This window comes from Cibotium barometz, chromosome 54 (genome assembly GCF_041138505.1).
Source record: "Cibotium barometz isolate CiBa-2024 chromosome 54, ASM4113850v1, whole genome shotgun sequence".
Taxonomy (NCBI): domain Eukaryota; kingdom Viridiplantae; phylum Streptophyta; class Polypodiopsida; order Cyatheales; family Cibotiaceae; genus Cibotium; species Cibotium barometz.
Window position 1 is genome coordinate 29,525,402 of NC_141099.1, and position 22,871 is coordinate 29,548,272.

The 22,871-nt window shown below is 43.0% G+C and overlaps 1 protein-coding gene across 5 annotated transcripts; it reads right to left on the reverse strand.

Annotated features, from left to right (window-relative positions):
* Positions 1–960: 960 nt before the first annotated feature.
* Positions 961–20,672, reverse strand: LOC147608022 (putative protein phosphatase 2C 59). Of its 5 annotated transcripts, none has more exons than XR_015264555.1 (11): positions 20,551–20,671; positions 19,897–20,062; positions 4,763–4,890; positions 4,569–4,667; positions 4,318–4,476; positions 3,801–3,887; positions 3,611–3,702; positions 3,117–3,191; positions 2,605–3,006; positions 2,161–2,495; positions 961–1,601 (listed from the first exon to the last, which is right to left on the reverse strand). XR_015264555.1 is itself a non-coding variant. In XM_086789581.1 (9 exons), the coding sequence occupies exons 2-9, from the start codon at positions 19,965–19,967 to the stop codon at positions 2,872–2,874; spliced, it is 846 nt and encodes a 281-aa protein (XP_086645707.1). In that variant the 5' UTR covers positions 19,968–20,062; positions 20,551–20,671; the 3' UTR covers positions 961–2,871. The 5 variants fall into 5 exon arrangements, 1 of the variants encoding a protein (XP_086645707.1); XR_015264556.1 differs by lacking the exon at positions 961–1,601 and having other exon boundaries at positions 2,359–2,495; positions 2,605–2,715; positions 2,832–3,006; XR_015264553.1 differs by having other exon boundaries at positions 961–2,495; positions 20,551–20,672.
* Positions 20,673–22,871: the final 2,199 nt, after the last annotated feature.

Here is a 22,871-nt window from a genome sequence, read left to right on the forward strand (position 1 = left end):
CTAATTGTCATGGAAGGAAGAAATGTTGCTCTAACGATTGAATTGAGTATGGCTGTTAAGAGAGTCGACCTCAAGGTGAAGAAGCTCCACGATTGGAAACAAAGAAACAGAAATCAAGAGCCAGGTATTACAAACAACCTTAATTGATTTGTTTTTTTTAAATTACATTTTTTCAAATCATAGCAAGCACTTTCTTCAAGCAACAACCAGTTCTCCTTAAGAGTTGAGTCTGCAGCTCCCTGTACTACCTACCGTAACACCCCGATGCATGCTGGGAGCAACTGGCATGCACGGGGAGTCCAAATGCATGCTGGGAGCTACCGGCATGAATTGGGAGGACCCCAAACGCATTGAGAGCACCTGGCATACATTTGGAGCTCCCCATGCATGCTGGGAGCTACTGGCATGAATTGGGAGGACCCCGAACGCATTGAGAGCACCTGACATACATTTGGAGCTCCCCATGCATGCTCGAAGCTCTCAACGCATGTGGAGTGCTCCCAATGCATACCGGGAGCTCTCATTGCATGCCGAGTGCTCCCAATGCACGCCAATAGCTCCCAAGTGCTACCAATGCATGCCAGTAGCTACTGGCATGCATTAGGATCTCCCAGAGCAATCTTGCTCCCTTGCCATAATCACTATTTGCTGCCTTTGTTTCCTCTATGATGCTCCTCAATTACTTTATATCTCCTTCGGCCCAGCTACCAGTAGTGGCCAATGATATTCTTCACGTTTTTTTTTCCTTTTTTTTGTTGAGGGGATTTTTGTGGTTGTTGGGGAGGGGGGTAGGATAAAAGATCCCTTATGAGCTTCTCAAAGACCAACTTGCTTTTCTCAACGCAATGAATAATGATACACATCACACGAATGAAAATGCCACACACACTTAATCACTTAACCTGATCAAATTGTACACCATGAAGTATCGGTCGATCACAATGTAGCATACACCAAAAATAAGACAATATTGGTTGTACTGTATCAAATCATTTGACTCAGTGGAACAATGCACCAAAAAACATTGATTGATCTGTCTAAGAGACGGGATGCATTTTTTACAACCAAATGATAAAAACTGTCTGAAAACAAGTTGTCATCCATTAGATAGGCTACTTTCAGGTACAGATCTAAGCTGCAAGAAAGATATGGCTTTCCTGCTTCTGAAAGTTACAGCAAGTGCTACCTTGAGATAGACATCATCTCTGAGTTATTAGACACCATGTGGAAAATTTTATGTTGTACGGGATGTGTGCAGTTCTCTCATACAAGATGGCTAGCTGCATGGAAACAGTGTTGGTTGGGTGTAGATGCACACAACATTGGTTGGGCATTGAAGCAAACCTCGGGTTATTAAACATCGTGTGGAAGTCTGTGCCGTTAGGGATGTGTGCAGTTCTCCCATGAAAGATAACTCGCTGCATGGAAACAAGATATGCCCTGCCTTTGTTTCAATCTTCACCTGAAGGTCTTGTGATCCTTCTCCTTGTGGTGACTTTTTTCCCTCATGCTGTTAAAAACTCGCCATTCAGTGCTCACACCTCCCTTGCAGCAAGAGCTTGCTGGTAAAACCAACGGCCCTCGACGCAAAACCAATCGATCTACAAAGCATGCAGATTACAAACAGACTATGATAGCTTGAGATACATGTCAATAGCTAGCTTCACTAGAATTTGCTTTGTAGCATAAGTGGTCAGACGTCTGAATAGAAGAATATAGAATTTGCTCTTTAGTGTAAACGAGGCATATGCTTTTAACATCAATTTTTAAGACTAAGGTTCACTAGTATGACCAAGGGATGGTATTCTTTCTTTTTGTCCAACAGGCTCCCTACTAGAAAAATATCATATACTGATCTTTTTATTCTATCGTAGATTGATTTTTTTGTTCTTTAATCCTTTTTTGTCCCAAGGACAATTGAATTTGTGAAAATCTTACATAAATAATAATAATGTATTATATACAATAAAAAAACTTTTCCCTCATATTAGCCTTTCCCTTTATGTATATATATTGAATACAATATAAAAGTAAAAATATGCTTTGAATAATAGTATTTTACGCTACTATGTATCATATTGATATGATATAATAATGTAGTATATAATGTAATAGATCACAGTGATTCTTTTTTGGCCTGAAGGTAGGGCTATGGTGAACCTTCAGTTGTTTGATTTGTTTTCTAGTCATGCTCAAGCCCTCCTGTATGCACGTACAGAAAGAAGTTATTCCCAATCTGGCATAAGGTGAGGCTTGCAAGAGGCTGGCAGTTGTGCCGTTCTGCAACCAACTTGCATTGCTGTGTTTATATCAAAAGAGCAGCCTGTTCATCTCTCTTATCCTAGAAGCATGTTTGTCGCCTGTAAGGCAGCCTTGGTCCAAGGGTATCTTCCCGAAAGGCCAGCCATGAGCCGTCCACTAACAGGTGCCATGTGCTTCTACTCAGCAAACTCACATTACATGTATTTGCCTGGATACTCCATGGATTTGCATGCCTACACGTAGAGAGAACAAAGCTCTATGCAATTCATGAAAGCAGATGAAGAAATTACAAGCAGCAATCCTTCTAAATAAAACAAGGTGTAGGCTGCCATGTAAACATACCTGCTCAGAAAACCCCTTCCCCTCAACCTCGCATCATTTATTACTACAACCATTGCAGCATAAATAATTGGTTGTGTTGGCTGATAACTTTCTTAGAAAGGGAAGGTCTGTCTACGCATATCAAGTCTTTCAATATAAATGATTAAATAAGGAAACAACCCAAAAGTACACATTCCCCACTTGAAATGCCTCCAATAAAGCATATAGACATTCCTCACTTGAAATACCTCCGATGAAGCCTCTGAGAAGATGGAAGTACCACACTTCTTAGGCTGCATCATTGTGGAACCGTACAACCACACAAGTGATGTTGTCTGCACTTCCTTTCCGTAAGGCCTCTTCAGTTAGCCTTCTTGCCGCTTCTTCGGCATCAGGAATGGATTGAACCATTGAAACTGCATCCTGATTGTCCAAGGATACATCCCATATGATAATCATAAGACTACACAAATAGAGGTGAGGCTGGTAAGAAATAAAAAATGCCAGAAAAAGGTCAAGAGTTGTTTTCAGACCTGGTTGGTGACAACGTCCCACAAACCATCACTGGCAAGGACCAAAAATTCAACTTCATCGTTAATGGTCTCCTCCTACATGACACAGGCAACTGTACAATGTAGATGGAAGAAGCCAGAGTAAACAGAACCAACCTAGTGACTTAGCTACCATCCTACCAAGATGCTTCTGTCTTCTTTACTTGTGACTGCAAACCGGTATGAGATCATAAGACTGTACACGAACATGCCTATATGCATATTATGTAGCCCCTACATGCACACCATGCAAGCCATGCTTGTGATTGTCTAAAAGCTTTGATTGCCAAAATGGAACAAAAAAATATAGGCCTGCATGACTTTGAATTCACTTTCAACTGTGACCCTTGCCCAAGACATAATTTTAGCCACACATGGCATAGCTTTCCTTCTTACAAGTACAAAATTTCGGCCGTCCAAGTGGCTCAATCTCATGCCAAAATCTTTCACTGCAACATGAGGGCACTTAGCCTTACCTGGAGTTCTGGCTCTGCTACCACGTATTGTTTCAACAACCGATCTCCAAAAGCACGTGAAACAGCGAGAACCCCTCCTACTCTCCAAGTGCCTAAAATTCCAACCAGATATATGAAATTCATGCTAGCATCCTTACCACAAGTTTGAAGACAATATAACATCAAGCGTTTTGACAAAAAAGATACATACCAGCCCACATCACAACTCCTCCGGCTTTCTCGATACGCTGACGCTCATCCTTGCGATTGGGTTTATGATCAGTTGAAAGAGCAATAGCTGCAATGAAATGAATGCTCATAATCCTCATGCTTGGTAAGGAATGTGGAATGTGTTCAAACAACTACATGCATACAAGGATATGCATATAATCCTCATGCTTGGTAAGGAATGTGGAGTGTGTTCAAACAGCTACATGCATAGATGGATATCCATATACTTTGAAGGTAAATATGTACGTGTTATATGTAAAATATAAGTATTTCTATTGTATGTGAGCATGTGTATGCTCACATACAAAATAAATATGTACGTGTTATATGTAAAATTGTACATGTTTGTAATTATAAGTATTGTATGTGAGCATGTGTGTATAAGTATTTATATTGTATGTGAGCATGTGTATGCATGACCTTGTAAATCCTAGCCACAGCATGTGCAAGCCAATAACAATGCTTGACTTACAAATCCAACAAATACATTAGCTTACCTTTGCCAGCCCTGCAAATAACCGCTCTCGAGTCACCCACGTTTGCAACGAGCAGGCGGTCACCCACTAGCACAGCAGTTGACGCAGTTGAGCCAGCATCTCTATGTTGACTGTTTTCGGCTTTCAGATACTCTGAATCTGTCTGTTGATATGTTTCAACTACAGTCATGGGCCAGTTAGTTCCATAAGTACATGCACAAAAGTCGTATCAACCAAATTGGCATGCAGTATGGCCTGTATATATACATCACCTATTGCACTTCTTGTGTCAGTTATGAACTTGGGATGCTTAATCAGGTTTTCGAAAAGGTTTCTTTGCACATAATCTGCAGCACGAGAGCCGCCATGACCTGAAAGAGGCACATGACATATATATCATGCTAAAAGGGTACTACGATGAAGAGCCAAGATTCTAGAATATCGATAGAAGACATTGCGTTCATACCATCAAATACTCCAAACAAGCCAACAGTGTGGTCCTCAACTTGAGCAAATCGAGCTTCATAGAAATCCTCCATAAAGGCTCTCTTCCCCCGCAAGCTTGAAAAGCCATAGCTACACTTTGCATTCTCACTGCGCAGTCCAACCAAATTATACGCTTAGAGAGTGATAATGGGCTTGACATGTCACAAGTTACATGTATCAAAAAACCCTACATAGCATGTTTACTAAACTTGGGAGTGTGATGCTTTTGCAAGAGGCTCCTAATGTGTCTAACAAGATGATGCCATGGTGAGAATTCCATGGCAAGCCAAAAACGATCCAAAACTGAAAATAAGTCTGCTAAGAAGTGTACCTGCGAAGTGGCAAACAATGGTCTTATTGCTAAGCAAAAAGAACAGTATATGCACGAGAGCAAATGCTACACTTGTAGAATTTCATTAGTGTCACAAGGAACGGAGGCAAACTTGTAAGGTATTACCTTGTGAAGTTCAAGAACTATCTTCCCACTAATGGTAAATGGGTAGATAAAGTGTTGCATGCCCAAAAGCCTTGCTGTACTCATCCACGGCTGTCATGACCCTGTGAAATTGGTACAGCATAAGTGTGAGCATGGTGGTCAGTGAGTAGTAAGTTATATATTTCACGATTCATACTTGGGTGGCCGGACAAAAGGTAACATGTGTGGACAACCCCAAGTGTGAAGGGGGACCAAGGGATTAAAGTTTTTAAGGTATGAACCTTGGGTGGCCCCTAGGCATAAGTGGCCCCTAGGAAAGTTCCAATAAACTTTATGAGGCCCCTAGGATATTTATGGGGAGAGGGGGCTACTCCATTTTTAGAGTACACGCCTCCCTCTCTATCTCTCTAGCTTTTTGGAAATCGTACGGCTGGCGGGCACCGCAAGGTTGGAGGGAGATTTTCTGAGAAAGAGACGCATACAGGCAGGGGCTCCAGGGCTGCGTTTCTTTCAGGGGCTGCAGGGCTGCGCTTCTTTTATGCTTTCTATCTGGAGAGACTGTAGGCAGGCAGCGTAGAATTCAGGACTGAAGGGAACAGTTTCTGGCGCCTGCGCATATGGTTATGAAGGCTGTGGGCAAGCGGCGCTTCTTTGCCTGATTGCTGTACTACAGAGGGTACAGGAGCTTATTGGACTGGTTTCAAGAGGGAAATCATAAAGGCTGATTGCTGGCTGTGCTACAGAACAGAGATTTGAGACTCTTTTCTCTCTCTCTATCTCTCTCTAGTTCTTGAAGAGCTGGTTGGCTGCTGGCTGCTGGCTGCTGGCTGCAGAGCAAACAGGCACCTACAGGTTCTCCTTTTTCTCTCTCCAATGCTTTTGGATAAGAACTGTTTGTTAGCTGAGAAGTGTGAACTGTGAGAAGGGAACACAAGGCTGGACAGCAGGTTCTCTCACTAGTTTTCTCTCTCCCGGCTGCAAGACAAGAGGACAGGACAATACAGGGCTCTTCCTCGTGTCTTTCCTCTCTTGTGGAAAGCGACATAAAGACTGTAAGTTTCTCTTTCTTTGTGAGCGAGTGGGACTGCAGGTGATGTCTTATGGAGTCTCTCTTTTCACTGGCTCAAGACTGTTCTAGAGTGGTTCTCTCTGGCCCTTTGTGAGAGGAAGGGTTTGGCAGTTCAGAGGGTGGAAATAGGACAAGATTGTGGGCTGTTTTGGATGAGTTTGTGGACTGGTTTTCATGGCTGAGTTTATGGCTATGTGCATGGTTCAGTCACATGCATATTCAAGGCCTCATGGATGTACAAACTTAGCAAATTAGAGGAGATAACAGTGTGGTGTTCTTGGGACACAAGGCTGTGTAACCTCTATGCTAAGAGGTCTTGAGGATTGGCAGATTGGACTTGCAGACATACGAGCCATGGATGGCCATGTTGTAATCATCTGAATCTTTTCCATTGAAATTGAATAAAGAAATACCGAAAAGGGCGCCAAGCTTTGGGGCCAGCAGGTGTCGTTCTCTTTCTTGTTTTGGAGCACTCTAGCTCTTGTTTAATTGTTATTGGCTGGACTACAATTGGATTTGGTGACTACTAGTCTACCGCACTTTGGTTTCTACCAGAGGCCGGTTTCATCGGCCCTAAGCCTGGTTAAGAACATTTATGCTAATTAAACATAATTAAGACAAAGGAGAGATAAGAAGAGAGAGATTGGTGTCAAGGTTTTCTGTATTTTAATATGGTACAAAAAGGTTGCATAAATGCTTGTACATGCCTTAGGCCTTGGTCAGCCCCATAGGGGTCCCCATTCTACATATCTTGAATGAATGACTGAACTTGCTTGATGATTGCTGAATTATGACTGATGCCTATATATAATGCTGAGGCACATGTCGGCCAGTAGGGGTGCTGTCGGCCAATTGCCCTGGACAAATATTCATGATAATTTGCATTAAATTATGTGCCTTAACTAGATGCTTCCCAAAACGATGTTGGCTTTCAACCAATGCTGCCTCCTCTGTCCTGGACCCACCTAAAGGCTGCCAACTGCTGTATGACAACCTGGCTGGCAGCTGATTGGTCATCCAAACCCTCCATACTACTGTAGATGATGATGATGATGATGATGTGGTTGATGATGTTAATGCTAATGTTGATGCTTCTGCTGATGCCAATGATGAAGATAAAGATAATGCTGATGATGCCACTATATGTTGTCCTAACAGCTGCACCAATCAAGGATTAAGACTATTCATGCCAAAGATAAAGATGATGCTGATGATGGTACTATATGTTGTCCTAACTTCTACACTAATCAAGGATTAAGACTATTCATGCCAAAGATTAGCCATGGCACGAGTACGCACGTGACATTTCCTTCTTCTAAACTTGATGACGGGGTGGACAGTGTCATCCTTCCTCCCTGGACTGGTGCCACCCGTGTATGACCTGGACTCTGTTCGACCCATGGGATTGTCACGCCATGGAAGAGCCAATATTCGTGCTGTGTTTTGCCTATGGGACTGTCACACCATAGGGAGACTCGTGCCTGGAACTGTGTCTTACCTATGGGACTGTCACTCCATAGAAAGACCAGGTTTTTATGTTTTTATGTCGTGCCAATTTTGTGCCGACAGATATTTTGTACTTGTTCCATGAACGGGAGATATGTCCATGTTACTATTTGCACATGCACACATGATTTGCATGTTTGAAACTGTTTTCGCATGACATGTATTTTTGTGTTTGCCTGCTTGACGTGTTACTTACTGAGCGGGGACGCCTGCCAGTGAGTTGTGAAGTCTGCTCTGTTTTCTGACGAGTTTTGGTGCATGTGAACAGGTGGTAAGTATATCGCACATGTTGTTTTTAATATTTTATTTCTAACCTTTTGTTTTATAAGGTTAAGTGTTCACATTCATTTAAAAGTGGGCACCCCCTTTGGGCACCCACTTAGGGGCCAAGGTGGGGAGCCCCACTTAAGTGAGTGTGTGGGGGTGGGTGCATGATCACCTACCTACACTCACAAAGAGCTGGCCGCCCACATGCAAGCGTGGACAGCAAGCCAACACATTTAGTTTTACTCCTCCTCCTACCTTAATTAAAAAAAAACTCCACGACCACCCTTGGAGACATGAGGTGTGCGCTCCCATCGTGGCTGCATTCATCTTTTCGCTTCTTACAGGTTGCGCCAACTTCTCTCCCTCAAGCTGACGGCGGCGCTCACAGTTATACAGGCTGCGCAAGCTCCTTCTCCTTGAGGCGACTTCATTTGTTTCTCTATTGGTGGCACCTGCCATAACCAGCAGGCTGTTCTTTCTGCACTTCAGACAGCAAAGATTGCAGCCAGGCGCCTCCCCATCCTCACAGGCGGCTGCCCCACTTCAGGTTGCATTTCTGTTCCCTCCTAGGTGGCTGCGTTTCTGTACTACCAGGCAGCAACTGTGTGCTGCGCAGACTGCCTATCCTGCAGGCTGCTGCGTACAACTAGGCGACCACATGGGCTGTGTATGCACCTCCAGTCAGGCAGCCTTACAAACTGTACGGCCACCCACAGAAGGCATCTGAGTGGTCACTCTCCAACTGTTGTGTTCCTACACCTAGGCGGTTGGCGGCTATACTCTACAAACTGATAGCTGCTTCTCCATCTCTCCATACAGGCTGTGTGCTACAGGCCGGTGGTTGCAAGCTGTCATCTCTTCTCCACTGAAGCTTGGCAACCATACAGGCTATGTGTCACCTTCATACAGCAGCTACCTCTCTCGACATGCTGTGCCTTGGTGTTTCTCTCAAATAACTGCACACATGGGTATTGGACTTCCTCAGCCATCCACAAGTAAGTGAATTTCAGATTTAAGTAAAGTATTTTTGTGTTAAATCTGATAAGGGATTCCCGACTCCCTATACGGCCAACACCCGTTCAGTGCCGGGTTGTCCAAGCTCTATTGGAGAACCTCGGTCCAAAGGTGCTGAGATCGGGAGAGCCAGGCGTTAGTACGAGAGCGCCTGTTTGTGCGTGGTCTCGGAACACCAGTGAGGCGCTCTCCGTGGAGTCCAGTGAAAGCACAGGACCGTAGAGACTGGACCACGCTAGTGGTCGTTCTGCTTCGAGTGTCTACTCCGAACGTCGACTTCAAGCATATTTGTTTGGTACTGTTTTCATATGTACATGGACATCATGTGGTTCTTGGAACCCATGGAGCATTGTATTTATTAAATACTCCCAATAAATATATCATATATTGAGGGGAGGTCCGCCCGTTCCGGCCCCAGTGCTGGTGTCCATCTTTCCATTTCATTTTCATTTCAATTTCAAGTTGTATTAAGTTGTCCATTTCAAATTGTGGTTTTAAAGTTGTGCTATTAAGCGTGTGGGTGTCCAACGGAGTCTTCCCACTTGACGGGATCGGTTTCATTGGTATCAGAGCACGGTTGTTTCCCTCTTTCTAGTGGGGAAACGAACCTGTGTACTGGACATCCCGCTTTTAGCACACTTTAAACACAATGGACAGCCAAGGCAACCCTTTGGAAGTGCCAAATTCGAGGGGTCCATCTAGTGCCTCTCGTGGGTCTGACACCCTGCGAGGAAGACACAAGCCCCTTGAAAGGGTTAATGATAGTGAATCAAAGGGTCAACTGTCTCTAGGAAAGACAGTTATGCTTGAACAAGAGCCTGATGCTATGAGGGCTGAAATGGAACATATGAGAAAACTTTTGCAGGCTCAAGAGCAAGAGTTAAAGTTTTTGCATGAAGATCCCCATCTGCAAAGTGCTTTTGAAGCCAGGAAGGCTGATGCAATGGTAGATGTAACTTTTGAATCAATGGCTCGGGAAGTGGGCAAGAAACCAAGGGAGTTGGCACTTGCCTACCTCCTCCGCAAAGGTGATATTAAAGAGGGGGATGACGGAGAGCTGAAATTCAGAAATCCACCCCGTCTAAAGCATGGAGATCCCGCATCTCAAAGGCTGAAATCTTTTATGCAAAAGGAAGAGGTGACAGTCACCTCTCGACATGCATCTTCTCCACAAGGCACTAAGCCTGACAAATATATGTATGCCAGTGCTCATGGAGGGCATGAAAGTCACATGCATGCAAGATATGTATCTCATTGTAAGGGTGACAGGTCTGCTTCCAGAAAAATTTTGCCTTCTGAGTTGTCTCATGGAGAGACATTGCCATATGCAGGTAAGTCACATGCATCTGAGTTTCAAGTTCGTGGAGCACATGCCACCGTGCCTCATGAAACTTCTATGACGACCCATGGAGCCCATGCAGATAGGGCTGCCCCGTTGGATAAGGGGAAAAGAAAAAGAGAAGACCATGAGCCTCATGCGAGGAAGCTCAAGGAATTCAAAGCAGGTGACAAATCTGTTAAATTTGATGTTTTCCATGGTGAACATGATGCTTCTAAGGTGTTAGCATTTGTGGCAAAGTTCGACATTGCTTTTAGCGATGAGGACTTTACTGAAAAGTCAAAGGTACGCCATGCTAGCATGTTTTTAAAAGGGACTGCTGCTCATTGGTGGATCACTGAAAAGATCACCAAAGATCCTATTAGCACCTGGAAGGAATTTAAAGACAGATTCTATGCTCAGTTTTTACCACCAAATGCGGAGCAAACTCTCACTCAAAAGTGGGACAGGCTGGAACAAAGAGACAATGAAAGCGTGCAACAGTATGTTAACAAATTCTGGAAAGTGTTGCTGGAAGTGACTCCCTTTATGCAAATCACTGAGGATGAAAGAAAGAGAAAGTTTCGTTCTGGACTGCAACCAGCATATCGTTCGGGCATAGAATTGCACCCGAAACATACTTTGCAACAACTCACAGCTTCTGCTCTTGCTACGGAGCAATTGGTGCTCAAGATTAAACAGGATCAAGGAGGTTCAAAGGGGAAGGACAAGGCTGTCCCAAATCAGCAAAAGGGTGGACAGCCACCTAAAAAGAACTTCCGGGACACCTACAAGGGTGGTAAAGCTGAAAATAACACATCTAAAGATCAGGGTCCAAGGAAGAACAAATTCGGCTTAACCCCGGAGCAAAGAGAGCAATATGTAAAGGATGGAAAATGCTTTTCTTGTGGTAGCAAAGACCACATGTTTCGACAATGCCCAGATCGCAAACCAAAGCACGAGGACAAGCACACCAAGGCTAATGTACATGCAGTTCCTGATGTGCAAGGAAATACAGGTCATGATGCAAAAGAGCGAATGGTTTGCAAGGCTTGGGGGCAAATCAAGGATCAACCCGCACTATTCATGTTTGATGACTGTGCAACTGATAATTTCATCTCTATGCAAATGGCAGCTGCATTGGGTATTGAGGTCGAGCATATGGGACCTCAGATTGAAGCCGAAGCTGCATTTATTGGTAAAGAGGTACAGGTTACCCCATTGATAGGGAAGTTGCGCATCCATATCCAGGGCTACCTTGATAATGAGCATTTCCTAGTTGCTCCACTGAATGGATGTGATGTATTGTTGGGCAAGCCGTGGCACCATAGGCTTGAGTCCCGCAAAGACTACAAGTCTAATATGATTTCTTTTATGCATAAAGGCCACATGCATTTTATTGATGCTGGCAAAGAAGGGGATTCCATCCCACTTGTATCACACATCCAAATTAATAAAGCAATGAAAAAGAGTCTTTCAGCATACTTGGTTTTTGTTCGTGATAGCCCTGTGCCAAATCATCAAAATGTGGATGCTGTGTCTAATGATAGGCTGAATTTTCTTTATGCATTCAACGACTATTTTGCCGACTCGTTGCCAGGTGAATTACCTCCCCAAAGGCCCGAAAATCACCGTATAGATCTTATGCCAGGTAGTTCTCCACCTAACAAACCCGCATACCGAGTGCGTGCTGCACAACAAGAAGAAATCATGAAGTAAGTAAATGAGATTTTTGAGAAAGGTTTGTGGTTCAGGCCAGTTCCTCACCTTACTGCTCTCCTGTGCTTCTTGTTCAAAAGAAGGACGGATCATTCCGTATATGTGTGGACTATAGAGCTTTGAACAAGCTTACCATCAAGAACAGATTCCCAATTCCACGAATTGATGATATCTTGGATAAGCTTGATGACTCAGCTTGCTTTAGCAGACTTGATTTGAAGAGTGGTTATCACCAGATACGCATGGTGCCACAAGATGTCCATAAGACTGCATTCAGGACAGCCTTCGGACTATATGAATTTTTAGTAATGCCTTTTGGTCTTACCAATGCTCCTGCTACTTTTAATCGTATGATGGATAGAATATTCCGACCCCATCGCAAGTTCACAGGAGTCTTCTTTGATGATATCTTGGTTTTCTCCAAGAATGAGCAGGAACACAAAACTCATTTGGTCACAGTGTTCGAAGAGTTGCAGAAGCATAAACTTTTCGTTAATGCCAAGAAAAGTGAGTTTTTCCTTTCAGAGATTCATTATCTGGGTCATATTGTATCCAAAGATGGAGTTGCAATGGATCCTGCAAAGATAGAGACCATTCGCAATTGGCCCGAACTGCAAAACGTACATCAAGTACGTAGTTTTCTGGAATTATGTTCGTACTATAGGCGTTTCATAAGACATTTTGCTATGATTGCCACTCCTCTACATGATCTCACAAAGAAGAAAACTGCTTTCAAATGGACTTCAAAGAAACAGGATGCTTTCTTGCAGCTCAAGCATGCTATTATATGTGGTCCAGTATTGATTGTTCCTGACTTGCACAAGTCAGGAACAAGCATGCTATTATATGTGATTGTTCCTGACTTGCACAAGTCATTCGTGGTTGAATGTGATGCTTGTGGTGATTGTATTGGAGCTGTCCTAAATCAAGAAGGGCATGCAGTTGCATACAAGAGCCGTCGTTTGCATGATGCTGAGCTTCATATGGCTATCTATGAGAAAGAGCTCTTGCCTGTAATTCATGCCTTAAAGATATGGAAACATTATCTTCTTGGGACTGAATTTGTAGTTAAGACAGATCATCAAAGCTTGAGATACTTTCTATCTCAAACAAAGCTTTCTGAGAAGCAGATAAGAATGGCAAACTTTCTTTCCATGTTTCATTTTCAGATTATGCATACTCCAGGAAAGAAAAATGTGGTGGCCGATGCACTATCCAGGAGGCCTTATGTTGCTGCAGTCTCAGTGGCCTCTCATGGAGACTTATCTGTTATGCGAGATTTGTATCATTTGGATGCTGATTTTTGCCATATATGGACTGATTTGATGGCTAGTCATTCACATACCTCTTATGTTATCAACGAGGGTTATCTTATGAAGGATAATTGCCTATGTGTGGTGAAGGATTTGCGTCCAAAAGTTATGGACGAATGTCACGCTCCACCTTATGCTGGTCATCGAGGTATCATGCCTACTACTCACATGATTCAGAGATATTTCTTTTGGCCAAGCATGCGTAAAGACATTGAGGCTTATGTACGTGCATGTATTACTTGCCAAAAGGTGAAATTTGATAGGCAAAAACCTCCAGGTTTGCTTCAGCCATTGCCTATTCCCTCGTAACCTTGGGAAAGCATTACTATGGATTTTATTATGGATTTGCCTAGATCCCAGCATGGAAATGATGCTATTTGGACCATTGTGGACAGGTTTAGCAAGCAAGCTCACTTCTTGCCCGTCAAGAAAACCATCAAAGCTGATCATATGGTAAAGCTTTTTCTTGCTAATATTTTCAAGCATCATGGTATGCCTAAATCCATTGTTGGGGATAGAGATCCCAGGACTACAAGCCTCTTTTGGAGGGCTTTATTTGATAATATGGATACTAAGCTTGAGTTTTCATCAGCTTATCATCCCCAAACGGATGGCCAAAGTGAAGCTGCAAATTCAGCCGTGTTGGATTTATTGAAGTGTTATGTGGCAGATCAAAAGAGTGCATGGGAGAAGTATCTTCCACTTGTTGAGTTTGCCTACAACAATACGATCCATGCTTCCATGGGAAAGACTCCGTTTGAGATTATCTATGGCAGAGTGGTATTGCCACCCATCCTTCGTACCAAGGATGAGATTTTTGCAGCTGATGAATATGTTCGTGACTTGGATGTTGCCTTTGGTCAGGTGCGGACAGCCATTGCAAGATCTCAGGATAAGCATAAAATGGCTGCTGACAAGCATAGAAGGGACATGGAAGTCAAAGAAGGTGATTGGGTTTTGCTGAAATTTGAGAAGGCTAGGCTTCGGAAGAGGCCAGGACGAGAAGGATCATATCCTAAGCTTTCTCCTCGCTATTATGGACCCTTCAAGGTGATTCACAAGATGAATGAAGTGTCCTACAGGCTTGCTTTACCTAGTCATTGGAAGATTCACAATGCTTTTGATGTGAGTCTTTTTCGGAAATATGTGGGGCCAGATCCTGATGAGTCTACACAAGTTTGTAATTAACAAAGTTGTGTGAGCTGCCAGGGTCCAGAAGAATGTGTATTCTATGGCTATTCATCTCTCCATAAACTCGGAGAAGATCATGCAAGCCAAAAACTTGAGAGTTGAACATACAATCAGAACATGAACTAGGGCGAGAAAGTACAGTGACTGAAGTACCTGTTAAAGACAACTGGTTGGCTGCCTTTGGCTTGTATCTATCGTGTGCTACATGCACACAAGACTAGCTTCGAGGCTTGGGGAAGCTTGGAGCTAGGCAGGCTAATTGACAAGCTAGGCTAGGGATAGACTAACGGGCAGGCACCCAAGTATGGACGAGCGGTCCAAGTGTGGACGCCAGGTGACCGGCGAGCCTATAAAAGGGTGGCCAAGGTTAGTCAATAGTTCAGAGTCAAAAAAAAATTTTAAAAGCCAGAAGATCCACCAGAAATTAAAGAGCTTGAGAAGATCCTCCAGCCAGAACAGATTGTTTTTCACAAGGAGCGAAAGCTACCTGCCGGAAAGCTTTCCAAGAGATACCTTGTGAAGTTTAAGAATTATTTGCCTATTGATGCCAAGTGGGTAAATGAGGATTATTTTGTTGATTACCCGCAGTTGTTGCAGGCATATCTTGAGGCTTTTCACTTGAGGACAACTCTTTAGAAGCCCGGGGGAATGTCACCAATTGGCCGACCATTTGGTCCATCTCCAGTTTTTGCGTCTCGTTCACTTGAGGCCAGGCCGGTGTCTCATGTGAAGAGGCCAGTATTTTGCTGACATGGACGAGAGCCAGACTGGTGCCACCCGTGTGTTAGCAGGATGGTGTCGTATGGACGAGAGCCAGACTGGTGCCACCCGTGTATGACCTGGACTCTGTTCGACCCATGGGATTGTTACGCCATGGAAGAGCCAATATTCGTGCTGTGTTTTGCCTATGGGACTGTCACACCATAGGGAGACTCGTGCCTGGAACTGTGTCTTACCTATGGGACTGTCACTCCATAGAAAGACCAGGTTTTTATGTTTTTATGTCGTGCCAATTTTGTGCCGACAGATATTTTGTACTTGTTCCATGAACGGGAGATATGTCCATGTTACTATTTGCACATGCACACATGATTTGCATGTTTGAAACTGTTTTCGCATGACATGTATTTTTGTGTTTGCCTGCTTGACGTGTTACTTACTGAGCGGGGACGCCTGCCAGTGAGTTGTGAAGTCTGCTCTGTTTTCTGACGAGTTTTGGTGCATGTGAACAGGTGGTAAGTATATCGCACATGTTGTTTTTAATATTTTATTTCTAACCTTTTGTTTTATAAGGTTAAGTGTTCACATTCATTTAAAAGTGGGCACCCCCTTTGGGCACCCACTTAGGGGCCAAGGTGGGGAGCCCCACTTAAGTGAGTGTGTGGGGGTGGGTGCATGATCACCTACCTACACTCACAAAGAGCTGGCCGCCCACATGCAAGCGTGGACAGCAAGCCAACACATTTAGTTTTACTCCTCCTCCTACCTTAATTAAAAAAAAACTCCACGACCACCCTTGGAGACATGAGGTGTGCGCTCCCATCGTGGCTGCATTCATCTTTTCGCTTCTTACAGGTTGCGCCAACTTCTCTCCCTCAAGCTGACGGCGGCGCTCACAGTTATACAGGCTGCGCAAGCTCCTTCTCCTTGAGGCGACTTCATTTGTTTCTCTATTGGTGGCACCTGCCATAACCAGCAGGCTGTTCTTTCTGCACTTCAGACAGCAAAGATTGCAGCCAGGCGCCTCCCCATCCTCACAGGCGGCTGCCCCACTTCAGGTTGCATTTCTGTTCCCTCCTAGGTGGCTGCGTTTCTGTACTACCAGGCAGCAACTGTGTGCTGCGCAGACTGCCTATCCTGCAGGCTGCTGCGTACAACTAGGCGACCACATGGGCTGTGTATGCACCTCCAGTCAGGCAGCCTTACAAACTGTACGGCCACCCACAGAAGGCATCTGAGTGGTCACTCTCCAACTGTTGTGTTCCTACACCTAGGCGGTTGGCGGCTATACTCTACAAACTGATAGCTGCTTCTCCATCTCTCCATACAGGCTGTGTGCCGTGAATCCTCTCCAACTGTGTGCTACAGGCCGGTGGTTGCAAGCTGTCATCTCTTCTCCACTGAAGCTTGGCAACCATACAGGCTATGTGTCACCTTCATATAGCAGCTACCTCTCTCGACATGCTGTGCCTTGGTGTTTCTCTCAAATAACTGCACACATGGGTATTGGACTTCCTCAGCCATCCACAAGTAAGTGAATTTCAGATTTAAGTAAAGTATTTTTGTGTTAAATCTGATAAGGGATTCCCGACTCCCTATACGGCCAACACCCGTTCAATGCCGGGTTGTCCAAGCTCTATTGGAGAACCTCGGTCCAAAGGTGCTGAGATCGGGAGAGCCAGGCGTTAGTACGAGAGCGCCTGTTTGTGCGTGGTCTCGGAACACTAGTGAGGCGCTCTCCGCGGAGTCCAGTGAAAGCACAGGACCGTAGAGACTGGACCACGCTAGTGGTCGTTCTCCTTCAAGTGTCTACTCCGAACGTCAACTTCAAGAATATTTGTTTGGTACTGTTTTCATATGTACATGGACATCATCTGGTTCTTGGAACCCATGGAGCATTGTATTTATTAAATACTCCCAATAAATATATCATATATTGAGGGGGGGGTCGGCCCGTTCCGACCCCAGTGCTAGTGTCCATCTTTCCATTTCATTTTCATTTCAATTTCAAGTTGTATTAAGTTGTCCATTTCAAATTGTGGTTTTAAAGTTGTGCTATTAAGCGTGTGGGTGTCCAACAGAGTCTTCCCACTTGACGGGATCGGTTTCACTAAGCTTGATTAAGAACATTGATGCTGATTAAACATAATTAAGACAGAGGAGAGAGAAGAAGAGAGAGATTGGTGTCCGGGTTTTTTGTATTTTAATATGGTACAAAAAGGTTGCATAAATGCTTGTACATGCCTTAGGGCCTGGTCATCCCCATAGGGGTGACCTTGGCCCCATTCTACATAGCTTCTATTGAAGCCTAATAATGAATGAATGACTAAACTTCCTTGATGATTGCTGAATTATGACTGATGCCTACTTATAATGTTGAGGCACAGATCGGCCCCAGTAGAGGTGTTGTCTACCAGTTGCCTTGGACAAATATTCATGATAATTTGCATTAAATGCTGTGCCTTAACTAGATGCTGCCCAAAACGATGCCGGCTTTCAACCAATGCTGCCTCCTGCTGCCTGGACCCACCTGAAGGCTGCTGATTGCTGTATGACAACCTGGTTGGCTGCCGACTGGTCATCCATACCCTTCATACTGTTGTAGATGATGATGATGTCAATGCTAATGCTGATGCTTCTGTTGATACCAAAGATGAAGATAAAGATGATGCTAATGATGAAACTATATGTTGTCCTAACTGCTCCACTAATCAAGGATTAAGACTGTTCATGCCGAAGATTAGCAGAAAAGCCTGGAGGATTGGCTCTCTGCTCGGACTTGTGCCTCTGTGTACATGCCCGAAAACGCCTAGAAGATTGGCTTTCTGCTAGCACTTGTGCCTGTGTGTACAATGTACATGCCCGGAAAGGCCTAGAAGATTGGCTTTCCCGATGGGTCTGAATCCTCATGTACTTGCCCAAAAATGTCCCTTGGGTATAGTCTCAAGAACGGGGATTGTCCATACCAATATTGTGCTACATAGCATCTTTATGTGCTTGCTTGCAAATTGAATTTGCATGTTGTTTTCATGCTTGCCTTACCAATGTGTAGTTCTGCCCACCCATGAACTATGCATGTGAAACTGTCTACCGACATGGTTATGTTGCATGTGGACAAGTGGTAACACAGAGGACTGAAGCTCATCGACGCAATCGCTTCACCCATTCCACCTCTCGACTCTTCCCTACCCCCATGTTGGGTGGTGAAATTCTCCCCACAACATTCCCCTCTAGTTCCATGGCCTTTAAGACAACCTTCCTCTAAAAGAAATCTCAATTGGGTATGAGGGTGACCTCTTCCTCTCCAAGGACACCACTGAGAAGGATGTCAAAGCCCCACTTTAATAGATTCAACAAGTTGGTTTCCACCACTTGTGGTGCAATCTCTTGGGGAATGGAGATTCACCCTGCTCTCCACTACAAGGAGGATGCCACCAGACTCCCAAGTGGCACGACACAGCAACTGACAGCCACAGTAGCCACCCTAGCACAACCCTAGTGCCTGCCACACATTGGAATACAACATCATCTCTCAACTCTCGTTGGGTGATCTTCAGTAGCATGGTGTCATAACAAATTTGGCGGGCCCATTGCTGCAAGGTCGTTAAGGGCATGGCTACCCCACAGTCCACCTGCAGCGTCTCTTGGAATTCACCTCATCCATACCCTCCATGGCAGACAGGAGCACCTCCAAAATAGCTCTACAGCCATGCAGGACTGAGGGGAAGCTTTTCTACCTGAAGCCCAAGGCTGCTGTGAGTGGCTTCCCTGCAGTCCCCTTCCCCCTTTTTTTCTCTAGGCTAGCATTGAGACCCTTGATTTTGAAGCGAGGTAAAGCTGTTGTGACGAAATAAAATGGTATGCATAAGTGGCCACTGATGCTTGTTACCTTAGAAAAAAGAGAGTCTGTTACCTTATTTGGATTATAAAGTTATGCATAAGTGGCCACTGATTAGGGAACGCTGCTTGGAAGACCGCTCCTGCAAATGGCTATTTTGATTCATGAACATGGTCCAAGTGGGCTATTAAGGTGTTGGTGATGATGTGATAAACAGGTATCCAGGACCAAATAGATGTATGGAGGATGATGGATCCCGACAAATGGCATCAGAGAATGATGACTGGGTGTAATTGACATAAGCTACTCTTTATGTCCATGTGGCATGGAGTGGTCTACCACATGAAATGTTGAGAACCTCAATGAGACTCCATCAAAATTGGTGAAATCTTGAACATGCTTCTCAAAAGCGAAGCAACAATCCCACTTGTTTCGTCCTTCTCCTCATATACATTAAGTTGCATGTATGATGCATGTCAAGCTATGTATAATGCCCGTTTGCATTGACACTCGTGATTTCGATCGCGTCAACACTCCATTGCACTATACACCCCAATATAAACCTCATTTTATGTCACATGAGGAAGAAGGACTAGTTGAAATCACATTAATAACTTAAAAGAAAATTGATAATAAACCAAAGACATCAAACTCAAAAATTGGAATGAAGAAACTGTAAGTCCCTACAGCACACATAAAAACATAAAAATGAAAATCTTCAACCTTTGGCCCCCGCCACTAGCTTCTCCACTCGGTGGGTCGCCAGCGGAGAGAATGCTGTTGAGACAGCTCATTGTCCTGAATCAATGTTGGCCTTTGATATATATATATATGATCTCAAGGATAGCGTTGCAGTACTTTGTGGAGGAGAGAGCACCACTTTAATAAGCTGAGGGGGGGAAAAACAAAGCAACCACATATTTGAGCTGGAGGAAACCCAGATTTTGAACAAGATATTATTCAAAAATATTAAAAGATAACCCACAAATTGAGCTAAGATTTTTATAATGTTTTTAAAAAAACCAAAAAATACCCACAAATTGAACTAAGATTTTTAATTTTTTAAAGCAATTTTGCATTCTCCCATTGACCTTCAAGAGCTTTATTAGGGTAAATTATTTTTTTGAAATGTTTATTAAAAAAAACATTATAAAAGGCATTCTGAGCACCGGAACACATTGACCTTGAAGAACTTCATTAAGGCAATTTATTTATTATTTTTTTGTAGAAAGGATCATTAAGAAGCATTTCAAGAAACAAGAAATGGCATCAACAGGATGCTAATACCCGATCTGGAGTATGAAAGCCATTAAAAGTTAATCTTCATTTCGTGAAGAAAACACAGAGAAAGAAACCACAGAGTGTAGTGAAACGCACCTGTTAGAGAAGAAAAAGAAGAAGAAGCAGAGTGGCGTGGCGTGGCTCGATCGGAGAAGACAGACACGAAGGCGATGGAGAGAGAGAGAGAGAGAGAGAGAGAGAGAGTGAGAATATGATCAAAAGGGAAAGGTGCATCTTCTACCTTTAAAGGAAAACACCTCCCCGCCGTCCGATCTGCGCCCACCATCGACGGCCGGCGACCTCACCTCATGGCCCAATCTGTCCGTCTACGTGGCGGCCCCACTATATGACAAGTGGATCTGTCCTCATAACATTAGAGCGTGCCCTCTTTTTACTGACCTTTCAACCTTTTGGTTCAAAAACAAATTGCAAATTGCCTCTTTTTTTCCCCAATTGAGAGAGATGGTACTAAATTTTAGATGCCACTTGGGTAGATTTAAATTTTAGATGCCGCTTGGGTGGATTCAAACCTGCCTCTTTCACAAAGGCACGCGGGCGCTTGGGTTCGAATCTATCCCAGTGCAAATTGCCATTTGGAATTCGTGCCTTCACTTATTTTACTTTTATTTATCTTCATGTCTTCTTGATGACATATCGGATTTTCCTCGTTACTTTGTTGCCTGTTTCTGATTTGCATGTTTCTGATTTCAATTAGTTTTTGTCCATGTGCTTGTCTTACATATCAACATCACTTTTTTTGCAATTTGTGGTCGATGTGTTTGCCTTTATATTATGTAGAAGTTATAACTATCTTTTGTGCTTGCATTTTTTTTTTTGCTTACAATTATGATTGTTTCTCCATTACAAGTTTTGAGGTTTTGATTAAGCAATCTTATATTGCAATTTTTGAAAACTAACTTTTAGATTATGAGTAGGGAAAACTACTTATTCTAAAATGTGATTGTTTAATGACTCTTATTAGTTCCTTGTTTATGTTATTTTGTTATTTGTGTCTTTGTCACTCTACGTTAATTTACACATCCTCTTTATTTGTACAATTTGTGTCTCTTGTTGTCTTCTTTTTGTACGGTTTGTGTCTCTTATCTTCTTTCTTGCAACCCATATGTAAAAAACAATAACTGAGCAATCATTTTTCCGTTAGGCATGTTGTATGTACACAATGTTCATAAAGTGTATCTTCCTTTGCCATAGCTAATCTACACCAATGATATAATCTTGTGTGTGCACATCATCGAGACAATTGCAAGAGATTGTAATGCGTTCTGAGCTCATATAAAGATATGGGAGGATAATGCATGCTACTATACGCAAATACAATGCCCAAGCCAAAGACTAACGTGTGTGTGTGTGTGTGTTTCAAAACCCATAACCAGCACATGTTATTAGACAAGTAGGTAGAAAATGAAGATGTATTAGGATATTGTAAAGTCACATCTTCTCAATCCACGAGATCTGAAGATGTACTAGGATGTTGTAAAATTACATCTTCTCAATCCATGTGGCTGTAAAGAAAAAAATATAAAATAAATTTATATACTGAAATGAAACATCTATGGAGTTACTACACCATTGGTTTCATCGATTTAAGTAAAACATAAAGCGAGTTTATAATACCCATTTTGAATTTCGACATTATGAGTCAACATCATATTATGCTCATTTTAAAATTTCAACTACGAGACAAGATCATGGTTACATGATGTAAATTACACCACAAAAGATAATACTTATGTACAAAGATCTATGATTTAAAATACCATAAGCATTGAAGTAAAAAGATATACTTTTCGGTTGAAAGATGAAGCTCTATAGCCTTTAGAAATGGTCTATTAGTGATTATAAAGGTAATTAATTGCATCTCAAAAGGTTCTGTATGTTATCTTAGAAAACATAAAAACTCCTCAAAATAAATACATAATCTCTCTCTCTCTCTCTCTCTCTCTCTCTCTCTCTCTCTCTCTCTCTGATCATTTCTCATTTTAAAAACTCTTAAAATTCTAACTTAATTAAAGTAATAAAATATCAAAAAATTTATTATAAATATATTAACCAACTCATGATGTATTATTGAAACCTTTAAAAATCAAAACACCAAGATTTTTTAAAATAAATTAATATATTTACTTACATTGACCTTAATGTGTTTAGATGGCCTTTTCAAGTGTGTCTAATGCCTTAAACCATTGGCCTCCTGCTTTGCCTTTAAGGCAAAGTCCAGGTCTTGGTGGGATTATCAATCCTTCGTCGCAAACTTGATCAAACTTCTCCAGGTACTAAATGGGATCTCCAGTTCCATCAAGTTTGGTCATCATCCTTGAGATGTGGATTAGCTTTGCTTATATGAGCCTCTAGGTGCTATGTTTATATGGCAACCTCCCTTTCTATTTTAAATGTCA

Bases quoted from the DNA above. Each gene is read 5' to 3' on its own strand.
- LOC147608022 (XM_086789581.1), bottom strand. From the start codon at position 19,967: ATGAGCTGTCTCAACAGCATTCTCTCCGCTGGCGACCCACCGAGTGGA. The intron at 4,668-4,762 runs GTATGAACGCAA...TGCCTCTTTCAG, and splicing joins CTTGTTTGGAGTATTTGATG to GTCATGGCGGCTCTCGTGCT. The intron at 3,888-4,317 runs GTAAGCTAATGT...ATTTCATTGCAG, and splicing joins TATTTGCAGGGCTGGCAAAG to CTATTGCTCTTTCAACTGAT.